The sequence below is a fragment of the Grus americana genome, chromosome 15, assembly GCF_028858705.1.
Source record: "Grus americana isolate bGruAme1 chromosome 15, bGruAme1.mat, whole genome shotgun sequence".
Lineage (NCBI taxonomy): Eukaryota > Metazoa > Chordata > Aves > Gruiformes > Gruidae > Grus > Grus americana.
In genome coordinates, this window is record NC_072866.1 from 4138825 (window position 1) to 4156592 (window position 17768).

At 35.7% G+C, this 17768-nt stretch overlaps 1 protein-coding gene across 29 annotated transcripts in view; it reads left to right on the forward strand.

Moving 5' to 3' along the window:
• Positions 1-17768, forward strand: part of RBFOX1 (RNA binding fox-1 homolog 1) — a 907584-nt gene that overhangs the window by 303402 nt on the left and 586414 nt on the right. For all 29 annotated transcript variants that reach the window (XM_054843158.1, XM_054843113.1, XM_054843119.1 and 26 more), the window contains one exon: positions 3669-3716. Coding sequence is in view for 9 of the 29 variants with exons in the window: in XM_054843113.1 (XP_054699088.1) it covers positions 3669-3716 (48 nt within the window). In the remaining 20 variants the exon portion in view is untranslated. The remainder of the gene's footprint in view (positions 1-3668; positions 3717-17768) is intronic.

Below are 17768 nucleotides of genomic sequence, written 5' to 3' on the forward strand. Positions count from 1 at the left end.
TCTCAAGGCAATTCTACTGTTAAATACATGTGGCAGGGTCCCTTATGGCACTTTGTTCAACTCTTACAAGTTGTGTTTGTCCTGTGTTGCTCCTGGTGTTCTGCATAAAACCTTGCTTTGTTTCCTTGTTGCTGCTACCCAACATAACAGACAAAAAAGACAATTTTCTTTTGTGCTGTCACATAAGAAATAGAGCTCTTACTGTGTTTATAATAATATAATTTAATTGGCTGTTTTGCAGTGACACCTAGAGAAAAAAAGGAATTATGTTGGTTTTAAACTGAAATGGATGAGAGGGTTTTGAACCTTAGTGGCAGAGTGTGTCTATAATTTATTCTTTCCACCTTTCCCATGAAACATCCTATGTAGTGTTCTATCATTAGATAATTTGTCTTAAAAAATAATTCTTCAGGAGGAACAGATTTTACTTGGTTTAAACTTATTTTTTGTGATGTAACAGCATTTAAGTAAGCGCCTGATGTAATGTCCAAGTCGGTAGGATTTTACATGTGCTTTACAGCACTAGTACTTCTTAATCTGAAACAATTCATGCAGTTGAGAAATTTGGAATACAAATATTAAAATGGCAGCGCTTTGTCATTTTGTACTTAGAAGAAGTAGCACAGATGTCTCCCAGAGAAGAACATTCTGATTTCTTTCCTTCTTGCTCTGAGCTTGACAGATGAATCGTTTTGATAAGTTTTTAAAGCTCAGTTTCTGTGTACCATTTTTTCTTTATAAGAGGTATATCTAGGTTGTAGATGATGTATATTCAAATATTTATAGTTAAACATATATTTGATTAAGCCAGTAATTTCACTGGTTTAAAGAATATAACACTAATTGTTTCAGAAAAATTGGTTTGTTTTGCTTGGGCAACTAAGGTTAAGATAGGCATGCACGTCCCTAGCATGAAATACTCTTGTCTATGGTGTTAGATATTAAATGGTTGTTATCTGATAACGTATATAAAGCAAGTTTGTAAAAAATTATTATGCACTATTTTAAAATTACTCTTTGGAATACCAGAAACAATGCAATAACAGTGGACCCTGAATTTTTTTTTCTTCCTTGTGCAGAAGTCCGAATTCAGGTCTCTGCTCTTGAAGACATGCAGCTATTTCTTTACCCAAATCTGACTTTACATAATTTCAAAGATAAGCCGATACCATTCTTTCTTGCTGGCTTCAATATCCAGTAATGTTGAAAACATATGTGTATAGTTTTCATTGCTAATGGTGCAGTGGATACTTTGGAAGATTCACTTCCCATATCTTTAGATAGAAAACCAAACCCTATGAGATTGAAATGATCATCTGATGTTCCAGGATAAAACATGGAATAGAAATTATGTAATTTGATTTTCAGCCTGGATCTTTTCCTAGTGGCTGGTATCAGGTAACTTCCAGGCACGTTGTCTCTTTAATTCCTGATTGCAGCACTGAGAGTCTCAGCTGGGTTGGCCTCAACTGTTTCCAGCTGGGCTGCATGCTTAATTTGTACCTTTTGCCTTACTGGTCATAGGCAACCATGGAAGTTAAACTGTGTTAGGAGGAAGAGGGGGTTTGTTTTATCCAGGTAAAACTGCATTTTTAATTCACATTGAGTAATGAATGCTTATGAGCTTAGGTTTTTTAAAACTTGCTTTTAATGGGAAATGACAGTGGCAAAATAGTAAACTAAAATCTGGATGGTGGGAGGGATCAGAGTACTGTTAGGTCTTGAACAAGGTATATTCATCATACTGAGAGTTTTGTAATAGCTATGACTAGAATCTGATAGGAGCTACTTTATTCTGCATTTGCTTAATTTAGGTCAGTATGTGAGATAGAGCCACCCTTGTCCTTGGTAATATGAAAAGATATGATTCATTTTTGATTAACCAATAACTATGTTAAAGAACATTCCATTATTTCCAAAAGGTGACTTAGGGCATAGCTAGCAGGTAAAGAACACTGGTGTTAGTGGAGTTTCAATTCATTTCTCTGACGCAGAAAGCTTTTTAAAAGCTGAACTTCTTTCCTTGCTCACCAAAAACCCCTGAATGTAAACATACAAACAAGCTGTAGGCAGAGATAGTATTTCCTTATCCACCAAATGAGAGGAGAGACGTGGTGAGTGAGAGACTGGCTGGCTGCCAGTAAGTCACAGTTGAAAGGAAATTTTTGAGTGTTACATTCCATAAAATTCTACAGTACGGCTCCCCATGAAAAGTATTTTGAATATAAAGAGTATTTGAAGTACTGATTCATATATGAAACTAGCATAACAAAGATTGTTGTTGTTGGAAATATGCTGCTTAAGAAGTGTCAGAGAGCTTGATATGCTGAATGAAAACATCTTTAGTATATCTTGCTGTGAATGAAAGTATTTTTTTTCAGGAAACCTCAATTCATCTTACTTGATTGAATGATTTCATTTTTTTAATCTTTTATGGGTATATGGCTTAGGTAAGAAGTCTTTGGCATTGAAGTAATACCAGTCCTTCATTTAAGATGAATAGGCATAGTGTTGAAGAAACATGACTTCTTTATTTAATATTTATTTTCATTTTTAATGGGAGTTGCTCTTAGCTATCAGCCTTAAATTTGCAATTTGGGATTTATGTAGCAAGTAACTCTAGCCAGTAATCTAAAATCTGATAAGAGTAGTTCTACCTTCAGTGAGAGTTTGGGGAAGGAGTTACTTTTAACAAAAAATTGTCCCTCATCTGTGTGTCATTTTTTTCCCCAATAGAAATCTCTGAAGTTGCAGTACGTAAGCAAAATTAGCTTCCAAGAATACCCTCGCTAGAAAAGTAAAGTTGAAAACAAAAGAAACATCATAATAGGTCACTTATCTACAGTTCAATGACTTGAACTATATTTGGCTTAGTTTCCAATAGCAACTTGCTGTACAAAGGGATAATATAAAGAAATAAATGCCTTTCAGACTATAATTTTTGTGCTAATGATTATCTCTGCATGTCTTCAGGTGCACTGGCAAAAAAGCAAAGGTTCTATGAGAGTCAAAATACCTTAGGAGTAAAAGGAACATGTGTTGGGTGTCATTTGATTTAAGATTATTTGTTAGTCTCCTGAAGAAAACATAAGTTCAAAATATGTGTGTATCAATACATATACACACGTATTTATCTTAAATAGATGCTTGATTATTCTTGCACGTTCCAATGAGATTCAGACACAAATATCTTCAACATATGAAGTCCTAGTTAGCACTCCTGACCACAGGCAGAAGTTTGAGCAGTTGTTTCCTCTTAAGCTTACCTTTATATTTTTTTAAGCTACCATCACTAATTAAAAAAAAATAAAAAAGGAAAAAGAAAAAGAGCAAGTAAGCAATTATATTTTCCTCAGGATGCCAGCAGAAAAAGCCAACAGAAAGCAGAGATCATATTTTTCTCTTACGAGCTGGCTAGACTGTATTGAAATAGGTTTGGTTTTTTACAATGTTTCAATCCTATCTTTGTTTATTCTTGTAATAGGGCTTAATAAATCTAACTTAAGGTCATAACATTGTACATTTAAATATAATACCTATACCAAAATAGCAGTTCAATGAAGTGCATTAGGTTGCCTTCTCAGACTTTGATGCCCTTTGTCCGTCCTGAGTTATTCCCACAGCCCTGGTCAATATGCTTTGTGACAGTCTTCTCTTCGTTTTTTCAGGATACTAAAGCAGAGTGCAGTTCCTGTGTAGAAACTGAGGACAGAAAAGTAAGTGGCTTTTTTTAATGTAATTTGTCAGGCAACTCTAAGTGGGAGGTTTTTGCTTGGTTGATTTTTTTTGTTTGTAATTAAACCATGTGAAATTGTTTTGTGTATCACTGTTTTATAAAGTTTTCTAACAATAACTTTTCTAATTTATTTTAACTTCAATGGGGACAAAATAGTCTTACTCTGTTGAAAATACTTCTGTTAGAAATTTGAATAATAGCTTGTTCAGAAGGCAGTTATAAGCTTCATTAAACTATGGACAGTTTAAAAGACAATTGCCTGTCCTGTTCTTAATTTCCATTATTAAAAAAATTATTATGTCATGTCTTTCATGATAATGTTGGCATACCATGTTAAATATTTGTAAAATAGCAAGATAAGGACTGCTTTTTCTTGCTTTATAAGCAATATCTGTGATACAGATTTTTTTTTCCTTCTAAGTGGTTGATATTTTAAAAAGTTTATCTTACATTATTTCCAGTTCTATTTTCTGTGAAGGAGTATAAAATATGTTTTCAGTTGTGTTCTTCACCTTGTTAGCTTTTCTTTTTTTAAAAAACAGTATGTTGTAGCATGTATGTTTGAATATACTTGAATAAAGTTACATTTTTAGAAGGAATTCTTAAATTGAAGTACTATCAATTTCCACTCTAAACCGAGTAATGCAGAAAGCTGCTGCCTTCGAGCCTGAACAGTATCAGACTCTCAATTTATGTTTTGAAACAGTATGTCTTTATGTTTAATTTAGCACTAGTTTAACTGTGCTATAATGTGTATTGCCAATGTTCTATTACTCCACTTCCAAAAAGTTTTGTTGTTTTTTTTTTTTTAAACTCCTTATGGCTACTGCATCTTCCTATAAGCATTCAGCAGCTCCTCCTTTTTTTCAGAAATAGTTGTCAAGTTCTTTTTGCTATAAAAATGAGGTTTTATTAAACAGCATTATCCCAAAAGCACTTTAGTTGTTCATGATAGCTCAAATTTTACAAAACAATGCCATACAATTCTGATATAAAATGCTGTTAAAGTTAGTGCAGGAAAGCACAATTCATTTGCTTTGTTGAGATATGTGATAAAAGTTCACTGAATTTCGGTGATTTTCAACATTTTCAGGAATGAAGTGAGGGAATTATTTTGAGCTATACAGAAATATATTAAGAATTCAATTAAGATACTAAACTGAATATAACTAAAAGAGAAAGTATGCTATATCTTAGATATCAAGCAGTTGTTGCTACTTTCTGATGGTTGAAGTCCTCTATACTAAGACAGGTCGAATTTCTTGCATTTAAACGCAGTCAACACTGAATGTTTTACTCTGATGTGTATCAGTACAATAGAACTAGCTTATTTTAGGATGATTACAAAGGACAGTATGCAAATATAGCAGATATTTTTTGAAATTTAGAAACTTATTACCTTTATCACAGGGCTTAAAAATACTATAATGATATGTTTAACATTTTATGTTAGTAAAGGACTACAAAATTGATGTCAATAGGGACAGTAACTTTGCCGTATTGTCTTGAGAGTTGAAACATAACCATTTATGTTCCTGTGCATTAAGTTTAAGGAATTGTCCTTCTTATTTACACTCCTAATGCTTTTTCAGTTCTCAGGGAGGTTTAGGGGTTTTTTGTTGTTGTTTTTAAAAGCATGTTAACAAACTGAAGCATTCTTGCTTTGCTGCTTTTTACTGTTACTGACTTTATACTTTCCATAAACCCTATTCTTCTGTGTTAATATCTTCTGTTTTAATTTTTTGTGCATTTTCCAAATTCTCCTGCTTTCTATTTATGCTTCCTTTTCTATGCTGCATTAAGTATGAACTAGTGACAAATTATGTCTCCTCATTTCTTGTACAATTCCTTCCTTTTTTTTTCTCAAGCATTTTGCAGACACATTTTGACCTGAATCAAAAGAATCGGTGTGTTCATGGTCAAAAGTAATGAAGAAACAAAGGCTTCACATCATCAATTTAAAAATTTTAATTTGTTAAAAATAAATATCAAATTTTAAAGTATTTTCTCAGTTGAGAGACTGAGCTGGTTTTTTTTAAATATATTTCTACTGACATTTTAAAAGTTGGAGCTAGAATGCAGTTCTGGATTACTGAATCAGTGTAGTGTATCTCTATGTGTCAAGTAACTGAGTTTGTGAAAGTGTCGAGCACATGACATATAATTTAAAATGTCTAACATCAGGTGGTACTCATTACTGTGAAATGCAGGTGATTTAGTCTTCAGGTTCTGAGCATGAGCTTTTATGAAACTATCTAGGTGTTTAAATTTAAGTACATGTTGTTTTATAGTATGCTAAAATGCAATTTGGGACCTTATTTCTAAACACCAAGACCTGACTTTTGGTGTGGGTAGCAGCTACTAAAACTGTATGACCAAAAGATTCTTTTTATTGCTAGAATAATGGGAAAATTTGTTAAAAGCCTGATAGGCTTTGGACTGCAGACTAATTAACGTGTGTGGTGTATTTCTTCTCCCTTTTATTGCAACCTTTCTTTTATCACAGCCTGTTGCCAGTAAACTGGTTTGGGGTTTTTTCGTTGTTTTAAGATAGGATGATTTCTACCTCAGTATAAATTACAGAAGTTGTATATCTGATACTTTTTCTTGGCCTCAGTGGTTGCTCTGAGTTTGGTTTCCTGAGGAGCTATCTTTCTTCAGTGACTTGGACAATCAAGACTAACCCAGCTGTCCGCTGAGTGGTCCATCCGTCAAATCCACGCCTCTCCAATTTAGAGAAGGATGACACGTGGGACAGTGTCAAATGCTTTGCATAAGTCCAGGAAGATGACATCAGTTGCTCTTACCTTATCCACCAACACTGTAACCCCATCATAGGCGGCCACCAGATTTGTCAGGCACAATTTGCCCTTAAGTGAAACCATGTTGGCTGTCACCAGTCACCTCCTTATTTGGATAGTGGCTTAGCAACTTCATCTGCCAGTGCCAGCAGGACCTGCAGAGGCATCTCATCAGGTCCCATGGACTTGTGCACCTTCAGGTTCCTTAAATGGTCTCAAACCTGAACTTTTCCTACGGTGAGTGGTTCTTCATTCTCCCAGTCTCTGCCTTTGCCTTTTGCGACTTGGGCGGTGCTCTAGCTTTCAAATGCAGAAACTGCAATTAATGTAAAGAATTGTGTAGCAAATCCCTAAATTTATCTTCATTTTGTTAATTTGTTGAAGCATTTTGAAAGAACAGAAATGTAGTACATACCTATTGTTGTTACAAGATACATTTCATCTTTTCCTCTGTGTTTGGTCCCAAAACTGAAGCCTCTGCCAATCTTATGTGGCAGATTTACTTTACAGTCCAGGGATATAGATTACCAATCACCCATGCAGTGATCTTCAAATAAAGATACATCAATCTTGGTTAATAATAATGCATAGTTTCATGTTTATTGAAAGCATAAATTAGGAACTTAATGTAATTCATAGAACCTGAAACATTGTAAAACAAAAAATACCTGAAACATTGTAAAACAAAAAATATTTTTCTTCTGCCTCTGTTGAAATCAAGACAAACTACTGCAATTAGGACATGCATCATTAGTATCTAATACTTTGCACTTCCATAATGAAATATACTACTAATGAACTATATCATTAGTAATTAATGGAAAATTTTCCCAGTTAACAACAAAATATAAAACTGCAAGGTGCCTTTTCTTGCAATCTTTTTTTCATGAAGTTTCTTAACCTCTAACTTCTGAAATAGAAATTTATGAAACCATGGCTAAACCATTGCCTGAAGGCAAACTAAAATTTAATAATGCAATTATTATTTTTAAATCTATTATTCTATAAATGACAAAATAGCATTTAATTATCCTAATCAATTTATCACTATGATCTGTCTCTCCTTCTATTGTTACTTTAACTGACCTTTTCATTTAAGATTCTATTTACATTTTCTGCAAGGATAAAAACCTTCAGGTGTGAAAATAAGAGGCAACAAGTAATTAACAGTCTGCCGCAACCGGCCTGCGTTGTTATGCATTACTAAATTGCATTTACCATTGCCAGCAGTGGACCCATAAGTGTATGTACAACTCATTCCCTACCTAATCGGTATTCTTCTCTGTTTGTCACACCCAACCCTTTTTTATGATGATCTCATACCTTCATTCTGAACATCACAATATTTGATGTTTAATGGATCATGTGATCATGGAAATGTCTCAGCTTTGTTTTTCAAAGAAACATATGTAGAAACATGACCCTTAAATTTTCACAGGAAGACACCTTTCAAAACCGTACAAAGTGTGATTTTTTTGTAAAAATACATTGATTTCTGAAGCTAGTCGCATGATGTTTTGGCATTTGAGTCATAGTTTCAAAGCCTGTGATGTTTTTCAGCATGAGGTTTTGCTTTTGCAAGGATGATTACCGTTTAGGGTTTTTTTTCTTCTACCCATGTCTTCTGATATAACTGTGTGTGTTGGAGGCAAACTAAATGGTTGTGATGGAAGGGAATTAATAAGGGTATTGGCCATTTTGCCAAGAGGGAGACCACGTGAATTCCTTTACAATTTTTTCTTCCATTTGTTAAACTCCAGTCTTGATCTTGCTTCTATAAAGACTGCTAGTATGTAAAGCTGTGTTGTTGTGGCTCTTAACACCAGCTTCATCACCTCCCATTACCTGAAAAAAACTGCCCTTAATAAATCTTCCTCATCTTTTATTTAATCTCAGTTCACATCTTTATCTTAAGAATTCTGGGTTTTTTTTAATATATGTTTATATGGGACTTGCATAGAACAGGAATCTTCAAAAATACAAAAAAAAACCCCAAAACTGGAAATAAGATTTCTCCTTATCCTGCTCTGTCATTGAGGTCTGAACAGAGCATAAAGGGAACACTTTGTTTCACTCTGCAATTGTGTTTGTCATATCATCAAATTAATTCATGGCAATGCTGTGAAACCAAAACTCTGATATGAAGTTATCTTCCCCTTACTCCCCCCGCCTCCTTTTGTTATATTTCCATCTGAAATAGAAAATTGAGACAATTAAAACTGAATGGAAAGTTAATTTACAATGACCTTTCTCTGCTGGGTAACTGTGTTTCAGCTGTTTTTTACTATGCTAGGAATGTTTTATTCTTCAGCTTTGGCTTCATTTTTGTTTCATTTCAGCTTACTCTTTTTAGTAATAGATTCACTTTTGCTGTAATGTGCAATGACATTCTCTTCAGTATTCCTTGCAGGCAACATAATGGTCACCATTAACTAGCAACTAAGTGTTATTAGCTTGGTGGCTCAAGGTCACTCAGGATATCTTGCTTCATTTTCGGTTCTTGAGAAGGAAAGTAGCTTATGGAAAGAACATTTTTGAGATGCATCTTGACTTTAAAATTTACCACTTTTGAGCTCAGAGTGCAGAGGCTTTATGAGAGCAATAGACTTTATGGTATGCATTAGGCCAATAACATGATAGGTCAGTAAGTTAGAAAATTTCCCTGTAGTGACATAATGTTTCATAACTCCCTATTACCTTCTGTGGGATATGGTATAGGCAGTAATGCCTTTCCTTTTCTATGTCTGCTGTGGAAAATATTTTATAATTTTATTTTTTTCTGTACCTTCTGTCAGATGATATCAAAGTACTTTACAAACAAATTAAAAACACCTATGAGGAAAGAGTACTTACATTTATATTGCTCAAGTTACATATGGGGAAATAGAATTGTGAAGGGGAGACATAGGCAAGGTTGCAAGTGAGTCTGAGACAAAATGAAGAGAAGAAGAAATAGCATTACAAACATATTTTGCTTTGCCAATTATATAGCTTCTTGCATATTTTTTTTAAATTTATAATGATCATGTGAAAATGTTTTCTATGAAAATTTAAGTGAAAAATTTGTCTATTTAGTAGGAAGAAAATTTATCCAATTTCTTTAACAGTCCTCTTCAGGTTGCCATGGGATGGAATTAATAAGGGTATCAAATAGTGAAGAGCTGATAAGAAGCATCATGGAGGGACTGACTCAACTACTGGCATCTAAGATGTGGATATATTTATATACTGTTTCCTTTCATTGTAATCCCATTTTCTGCTGTTTAGGAGCTTCCTATCAGTGAGGTGTCACTTTTATTCCCTTGTGAAGGCATCGTGCAATCTGCATAATTTTGTAGAGTTTTGAGATACGTTTTTCCTCCCATGAAAAGAAATTGATTTTTTTGATCTTCATCACTGACTCCAGTGGATTGGTAAGGAATTGTCTAAATTGTGCTTGGATATAGGTTCAGAGGGATCTAAGGAAGTTTTGAGCGTAAATGAGCCTTCTGGTGCCTGCTAGAGTGAATGAATGATTCCTATTTGTTCTGCCTCTCTAACTGTTGTACAAATAGTAAGGAGTATTATTTAGCCATCGTATGACAGGACCACATAGAATATAGAGGGCTGGCCATAGAATTCAGAAACAAGGGGGAGTAACCCAGAAATGAGAATAACAAGCTGTTCCAGGAATAGTATCTACCTGTCACAATACGCCAGAGGTTTCAGCTGACAGCTAATGTAAGTCAGATTTATGTGATGCTTCTTGAGTCTTCCTCAGTACTGAGCTGGAAGTTTTCAAAACTTCCACAAAAGGGTAAAATTATCTAAGATGGGGGTGTGGGAGTGGTTGTTTGCTTATTACCAGAATACTTGCTTGAAATCCATGTCTGCCTCCCCCACAACAACTTTAATTCAAGATCTATTGCACTCCAGATACCCTAAAACTCAGAAACTAAGTTGAATCAAACCTGTAGTCAAAGTTGTTTAGGTATAATTTATTATTATTCATATTACTTTTAGTGACATTTTTAAAATCAAAGGATTTTTCTTTTCCTTTTCTTAGTTTATGTTTTCCAAGTAAAAGCACTAGTTATGGAAAAACAGGTAGCTGCAAGTTGCCCTAGAACTTAACACACAGCATCAGTCAGCTTAATAAATATTGGCAATTCTAATGTGAAGAAATACTCAGAAATCCAGTCCATTTCCTGGCATGTAGATTGACACAGTGCAAAGTCTTGTTGGAAAGTTTCATAGTATTTGAATGATCATAATGTCAGTCCTATTACTGCTCTCTTGTTCTTTCTGTCACTGACATGCAATTATGGAATTTCACAACTGAAGTGATGACAATTGCTCCTCTGTGTGTGTGTGTGTCTGTCTTTCCCCTTAATCCAACTCTGTCTAGCAATCTGTAATTTGATAAAGTGGAATTGAAATGACAGGCATGACAGAAGTGCCAAAACAGTAATTTGACCTCCCACTGAAGTGTCACCGTGTTCAACTGCATGACTTTTATGCATGCTGAATACACATAAGGGACACAGATAGTGTATTTATTAAGAATACCTGTTAAGGCAGATTACTAAAAAAAGGAATTGCTACAGTGTGTGTTTTTGCCGATGTGTTCCATCTTTAACCATTACACTTTCTGTGCCTGTAGTTCTATGTCATAAACATGATTGCTATTATACATACATTACCTTTATTTTATTAGGAGGAGGTTTTCTTCAAATCTTCATTTTGAAGATATTTGGGTAAATTGTGAAATTATAATTCAGTGGCTGTGTACGAAATTAGTTCTCGAAGAGAGTATTTATTCTTTACTTTTAAGGACAACTTTTTCTTATTAAACCTCTTGGGGGAAGGTGTCAAAGAAAGAACCATATAAAAGGTACACCATTTCATTTCCAAAGTCCTTTAATACTGATGAAATACCAAGTTCCCATTCATACAGATTATAAATTTAATCTCTGTTACAGATTAGCCTGTGTTGTAAACAAATTTTGTTGAAGGCACCAGTCAGCAAACTGGCAAATTCTAGTTACAGTGTATGCAAAATACAGAATAGAAAATGTATTTTCTGCGGGTAGCTATATACTGATAATTTTGATTTCATTTGAGAAAAACTTTCTGGAATAAGTGACTTGCTAGCGAGCAGTTTGAGTAGTGGGTACCTTTGAAATGTCAGCTTTTCATTGAGGTAGACTGGAGTTTAAGAAAACCTCAATTTATTATTTTTTTTTTTTTAAATCTGATTCCAGTCTAAATCCAATTTAGAAATTTCTAAAAGGATCCATGAGAACTGTGAGCTATGTTAATCTCTATATACAAATTTTTCTGTTATTATTAGGTGTTACAAAGGAAAAACCCCTCTTTTTGATGAATAGTGCTAATTTTTATCCTTTCCTGTGACTAGCAGTCATGCCTTTAGCTGATATTCTTTCTAGCCTTTTTATTTAATGCTTTGGCATTAAAATATTCCTTTATCTACTATTACATTCAGCACTGATGTTTGTATTATATGAATTTAAAAAACGGAAAGCAATCACAATTCTTTTTGAACTTCCTCTGCTTTGAAGTAAATTGCATTAGGTAGATGACAACTTCCTGCTAATAACTCCTAAAAAGTTCACTGAGCTAGAAATAGCATTCTGAAATATCTAATACTTTTATATAAATTAATAATAGTTTTTATTTTCACTGAAGTAAACATATGCACAAGTTACTTTGCACTATATTCATGTGTACTGTACCTGCATTGCATACAATGAATTGTATTTCACCTGGGGACAAGAAAGGGGACAGAAGAAAGAAACTTTTTGGCTTTAATATTCAGCTAAATGTAAAATTCAAATGTTTAGAGGGGGGGAAAAAATGGAGAGGGAGAACTTAAGTCTGATTTGATGGTAATTATCTGTCAAAATTACCTGAAAAATAATTCCTGAGAGACTAAAGCCTTGTTGAACTTTTGACTACATCTGGCCATTAAGTTTTCAACTGGTATAAAAACACAGAGGGGAATTGGCTTTGGAATTTATACAGAAAAGGGGAAAACCCCACAGTTCTATTAATATTAGCACGCTGTGAATGGGGACATGTCTTGGATCTTTTCTGTATTTGTGAATGAATAAAGCTTGGCAGCAGTGGGGCAGTACAACTTTTTCTACTATGTAGCGCAATGTTTCCTTTTAAAAGGTGTCTGTCTGCTTTTCATAACCCATACTCGACTGTGTCAGTAAGATATAGCTGACCTTAGCAGTTTTGTTACCTACATAATTTTCAGTTTTTAATCTGACCTACCAGATTCTTTGCAACATGCCAGATACCAAGGCCAAATTATGCAAGGGCAAGTGACATGGATTTAAATATATTAACTGTATCTCAGTGTGTAATTTTATGCTATATGCATATGCTAAAGTGTTTAATGGTCATTGTTGCTTTAGAGAAAAGTTTCAAGTTGATGTTTCCTTCCCTATCTTTTTTCTCACTTTTTAGTAAGGATGTGGAAGACTTCATAAAGAAGGATAGAATTAACAATGCGTGCAGACAAGTCCCCTTATTTACAGATACTTCTATGTGTACTGTCAGTTATGCTTGCTAATGCCAGCAGCTGGAGGGGTCGAGTAACAAGGAAAAGCACCAGGTTTCTGCTAAGTGCCTGGTTCGCTTTGTCTCCCACCATTTCTAGGAGTGCCTGTAATAAAACTGCCAGGGCTTTGGCAGCACTTTCAGACTGTGACCTGGCATCATGTTTCCTGCTGTAAGCTGGGGAAGCCTCTTAGTTGAAGGTGGTTTTTGGACCTGGTCTAAAGAACACTGAAGGGGGAGGGAAGTCTTACATTGACGTGAACAAAATTATCTCCATGTGTTAGGCAAAACAGTCTCAAGTGAGGGACTTTTCTTTCATTTAACTTACTGCCAACCAACGCCAACCTTCAATCACTGAGGAAAAGAAGAATATGCAAAACTAGACAAATATTTAATAAATCTCTCCCCAGTCTCACGGGTCTATACTTGCCAGTTCCCAACTGGGAATTGGGTCCATCCCAATTCCGCTGGCGAGCTGAGGGGCAACATGGGCAGTTGGGGTAGTCTGCGTGAGGGTGCTGTGTGCTTCAATGCCAGGATGCCATTTTGGAGCCTGCTGTGGGGTTTCACAGCTGGCCTTTGCAGGGCTGCAGAGCCGGCCGGAACCGGTTCTGACCAGCCGGTGGCAGGTGCTGGTTCCCGCCCACACAGGGCGCGCTGCGCCCCCTCAGCAAACCAGGCATCTCCTGCCCAGCGCGCTCCTTCACAGTGGAAAGGGGCGTCGTGAGTGAAAGTCCAGGAAAGCAAACAAAAATAACTTGATAAACAGCACTTCAAATTTTAAAGGGTACATGCTGAAGTCATCAGAGTTACAGAAAGCCTGCAGGTTGTAGTCTGGAGACTACAGGTGGGTCATTTGTTTTTATAGATGAAGTTGAATTACACATCCAGACAGGTGTGTGAATTACCCATCCAGATGGGGTCCCTACTAATGAAGGGTGTCAATGCCACTGTGTCTTTAATGATTTTGCTTTTTAAATTTCCCACACACACACCCCTTTTTTAATGCTTTTTTATGCATTTACCCCTTGGTAAGAATTCAATGGCACATTCACCAAAAATATAGGTGGACATTAGAGACACCTTTATTTAAAATAAGAAGTGCATATATTTTATACAAATTAACTAGAAATTATGTGCTCAACAGCACTTTTAAAAGTCTGTATTTCAGCAGCAGCTAGCTGAGGCTGAAGGCAACTTAGGCTATTTCTTTCTGGCTTGTACATGAGCTTGCATGACTGTGCATTTGGAGATGTACACCATCTCATGCTGTCATCTTGTCACAAGCAGTGAGAGGTTTTGCCTTGCAATGTGATAAAGTTGCTGTAACGTGAACTTATATTCAGCTTCTTGCTAGGAGCCAGGGCTATTTTTGTAGACAAATGCTTTCCAGCATAGAAGTCGAGTAGAGCTTTGCCTGCAACCGGTAGCCGTTTTGACTTCTTTTTAACTCTCATCTTGAATTTTCCTTATGGAATAAAGTTTGGAATTTCAAGAATGGGGAAATTAAAATTATAGACTTTAATGATAAAAAAACCTGTTCACACCTGTTTGAGCTGAGCCACATGTTTCTAGTCACTACCTGTTTTAGTAATCTGGAACTTCACTTCATTTTGGACATAGATTATATTTTCATGTCTCACAGGATGTTAGTAGTCTTTGATATAATTGTTTAACATTTTAACTGGATAAACTTTTTAAAAATTTTAAAGCTAAGGTTATTTTTGGGAAAAGCAAAGGTGAAGGGAAAAAGGTGTGGAGAAAATTTGTCTTACCTCTGATGTTACATACTTAAATAATTAGTCTGAGTTTTAAAGTGCTGGGCATTCAACTTAAATCTTTGTTACAAACTGTCATTATTGCCTTCACTTATTCTTGCTCAAAATGTGCTTTCTGTGTTTGGAAAAAAGTATAATCAGTTCATTAAGCTAGCTGAAATCTAGCCATGATGACAATAAATGGAGTAGGTCAATGTTTGCTGGGATATGGAGCAGAAATACACAGCAGAATAACTCCTAAGAGAACTTTATATAATGAGGCCACTGTGGGAAGCCACTTAGAGTGTTCTGCACTCATAGAGAATCAGAGAACTTATCCAGCCGATAAGAGTATTCTTGCATAAAGCTCCCAGATGGTAACATTTAGAAAATATATACTTTTCTTACTTCTTTTATGCATCAGGCTTGTTGATATACTTTTTATTAGACAAGTAATCTTCCAGATGTTGTTTCATTAAACTGAGGTACAGAGATATTTTCCATTAATTTTCTGTTCCCAAGTTCTGGGCAATGCATTCTGATTTTCTTTCTTTAAAATCACAGAACAGCATTTCATATATTAAGTCATACACAGATTGCACATTAGTTGATTAAACTTACCAGAACAGCATTAATTAGAATGCTTGTGAACTGTCTTTTTCAGTTCTCCAAAAGGTAAAATAAACATACAAGTTGTAATTTATAAATACACACACACATAAAACTTCTGTGGCTAATTCAAAGCTTTAGAAAATGAGAAACCTTCCTAAAAGAGAAAATACAGTGATTGAGGAGCCATAAAATAAATAAAGTATTTTTCCTTGACTCTGTGTGTCTAGGTAGGAAATCTAGGATGTGTTGTCTGACTACGTTGGACTTGGAAATGTTTATTTTCCATATAGAAATGTCAATTCTTGGAAGTATGTGCACTTTAGAAAGAAGTGTATGTCTAAAAGCATTAAAACCTTTATTTTCTGGCTGAAAACGTGACCATCTGTGCTTAGCCATATTAATGTTCTGTTCCTACATTTTAATTTTCCTTGCAGTAAGGAAGAAAAGCCACTATTAACTTCACAGGTGTTTGAAATAGGTGTTCCATTTTCATGTAGCATCATCAATGAGCCTTACTGGTGAGGTGGAATTTCTCCAGGACAAAATGTGGGAATGCAAGTTCTTTTACAGTTTTTTTTTTTTTCTAAGGTCTTATAGTAGAACTCATTAAAATAAACACTATGCTACTCCATGTTATCAATGTGATTATAGATGAGAAAAGAGGTGGTATATTGATTCTGTATGGATATGGGCTGATGGACAGTATGCCTACAGCAATAGTGGAGTCTTTCAGATAGTCCGTCTTCAGATTTTACACCATGAATGTTCAGCTCCAGAGGATGGAGCTCTGTGATTCTTCCTTTCTGTTAACCTCCGCTCTTGGTACCCAGGTGTTGTACAGGATTTGGCTTGCTGTGCAGATTCTTTTCAGGAATTAAGACTGTCTGAAAACAGTGATCCAAAACAAAGTATTGTTTCTGCTTAATGGCAAGACCACAGCAAAGGAGAAGGGAAAGAATGTAGAACCAAAGCACTTAATACATTGTGGTGGGTTGACCCAGGCCAGCAGCTAAGTACCCCCACAGCCACTTGCTTGCTCCCACCTGCCCAATGAGATTAGAGAGAGAATAGGAAAAGCAAAAGCAAGAAAACTCATGGGATGAGTTAAAGACAGTTTATTAAGTGAAGAGAGAAAAACAACCTGAAACCAAAGCGACAAGCGATGCAGAGGCAGTCACTCACCACCTCTCACAAGCTGACCGATGCCCAGCAAGTCTCCGAGAAATGCCCACCTTGGAAGACACAACCCCCCCATGGACACCACCCTCTGCCTTCTTCCACTACTCTAGTTTTATTGCTGAGCATGATGCTGCATGGTATGGAGTATTCCTCTGGCCAATTCGAATCAGCTGTGCCAGCTGTGTCCTCTCCCCATCTCTTGCCTGCCACTAGCCTGCTCACTGGGGGCTGGGGGGTTTCAGCACGAGCTAAAGAGAAGGCCTTGGTGCTGGGCAAGCGCCGTTTAGCCTAACCAAAATACTGGTGTTTTATCAACACTGTTAGGGAAAATCTCTTACGAAGGCTCAGGATGCTGAAACTGTTTGCAAAAACGAATTGCAACAGCAGAACAGGATTCTTATGGCCAGTGAGAAAGCTATGCTTTCACCTACTTCTAAGCCAGCAATCTTTTTTATTCATATATATAGTATTTATTTATTTGTAGTTGAAAGGAGTCCATAATTCTTTGAACTATCTTCCTTCACTGCCAATGTTTTAGCATTTCCTTGGGAAACAGAGGACAAGTTTACAGGCTATTAATGAATAGGGAAAGCCTTATGTCATTTGTATTTGAGTTTAGACTTCTACTGTCATCTAGGCATAAATGGATCAGATGTCTTTTTCAGGAGTACACGTGTGGCAAGATTATCAGTGGCAGATTGTTTTCAGCATATTTGAAGGGGACAGACTGAATCAGACCATTGTTTTGTTTGCCAAATTAATATCTAGGATGTAATCCAACCTTATTAACAGGATGGCTATGATTGGATCATGAAAGGGTAAGCAGACATTTGGAAGGCCTTTTTTATACCTGCTGGCTCTATTACTTTCCCAGTAGCTTGAACACATGCAAGAATATGCTTCTGTCCATTAATCCAATTCATTTCTCATTGATTCCAGTTTGTCTTTTTATGTTGTATTGGATCTTTTGCCAGGTAAATCTTTCCTCTATAGCAATAGATTGCTTTTTACAGCTGCCTGGATGTCTGGTACTGGGCAGTTTGTTCAAAACTTACTAATTCAGTTATTTCAGAACTGACTTCTTCAACAGTGATGCAAAATGTCTTTTCCTCT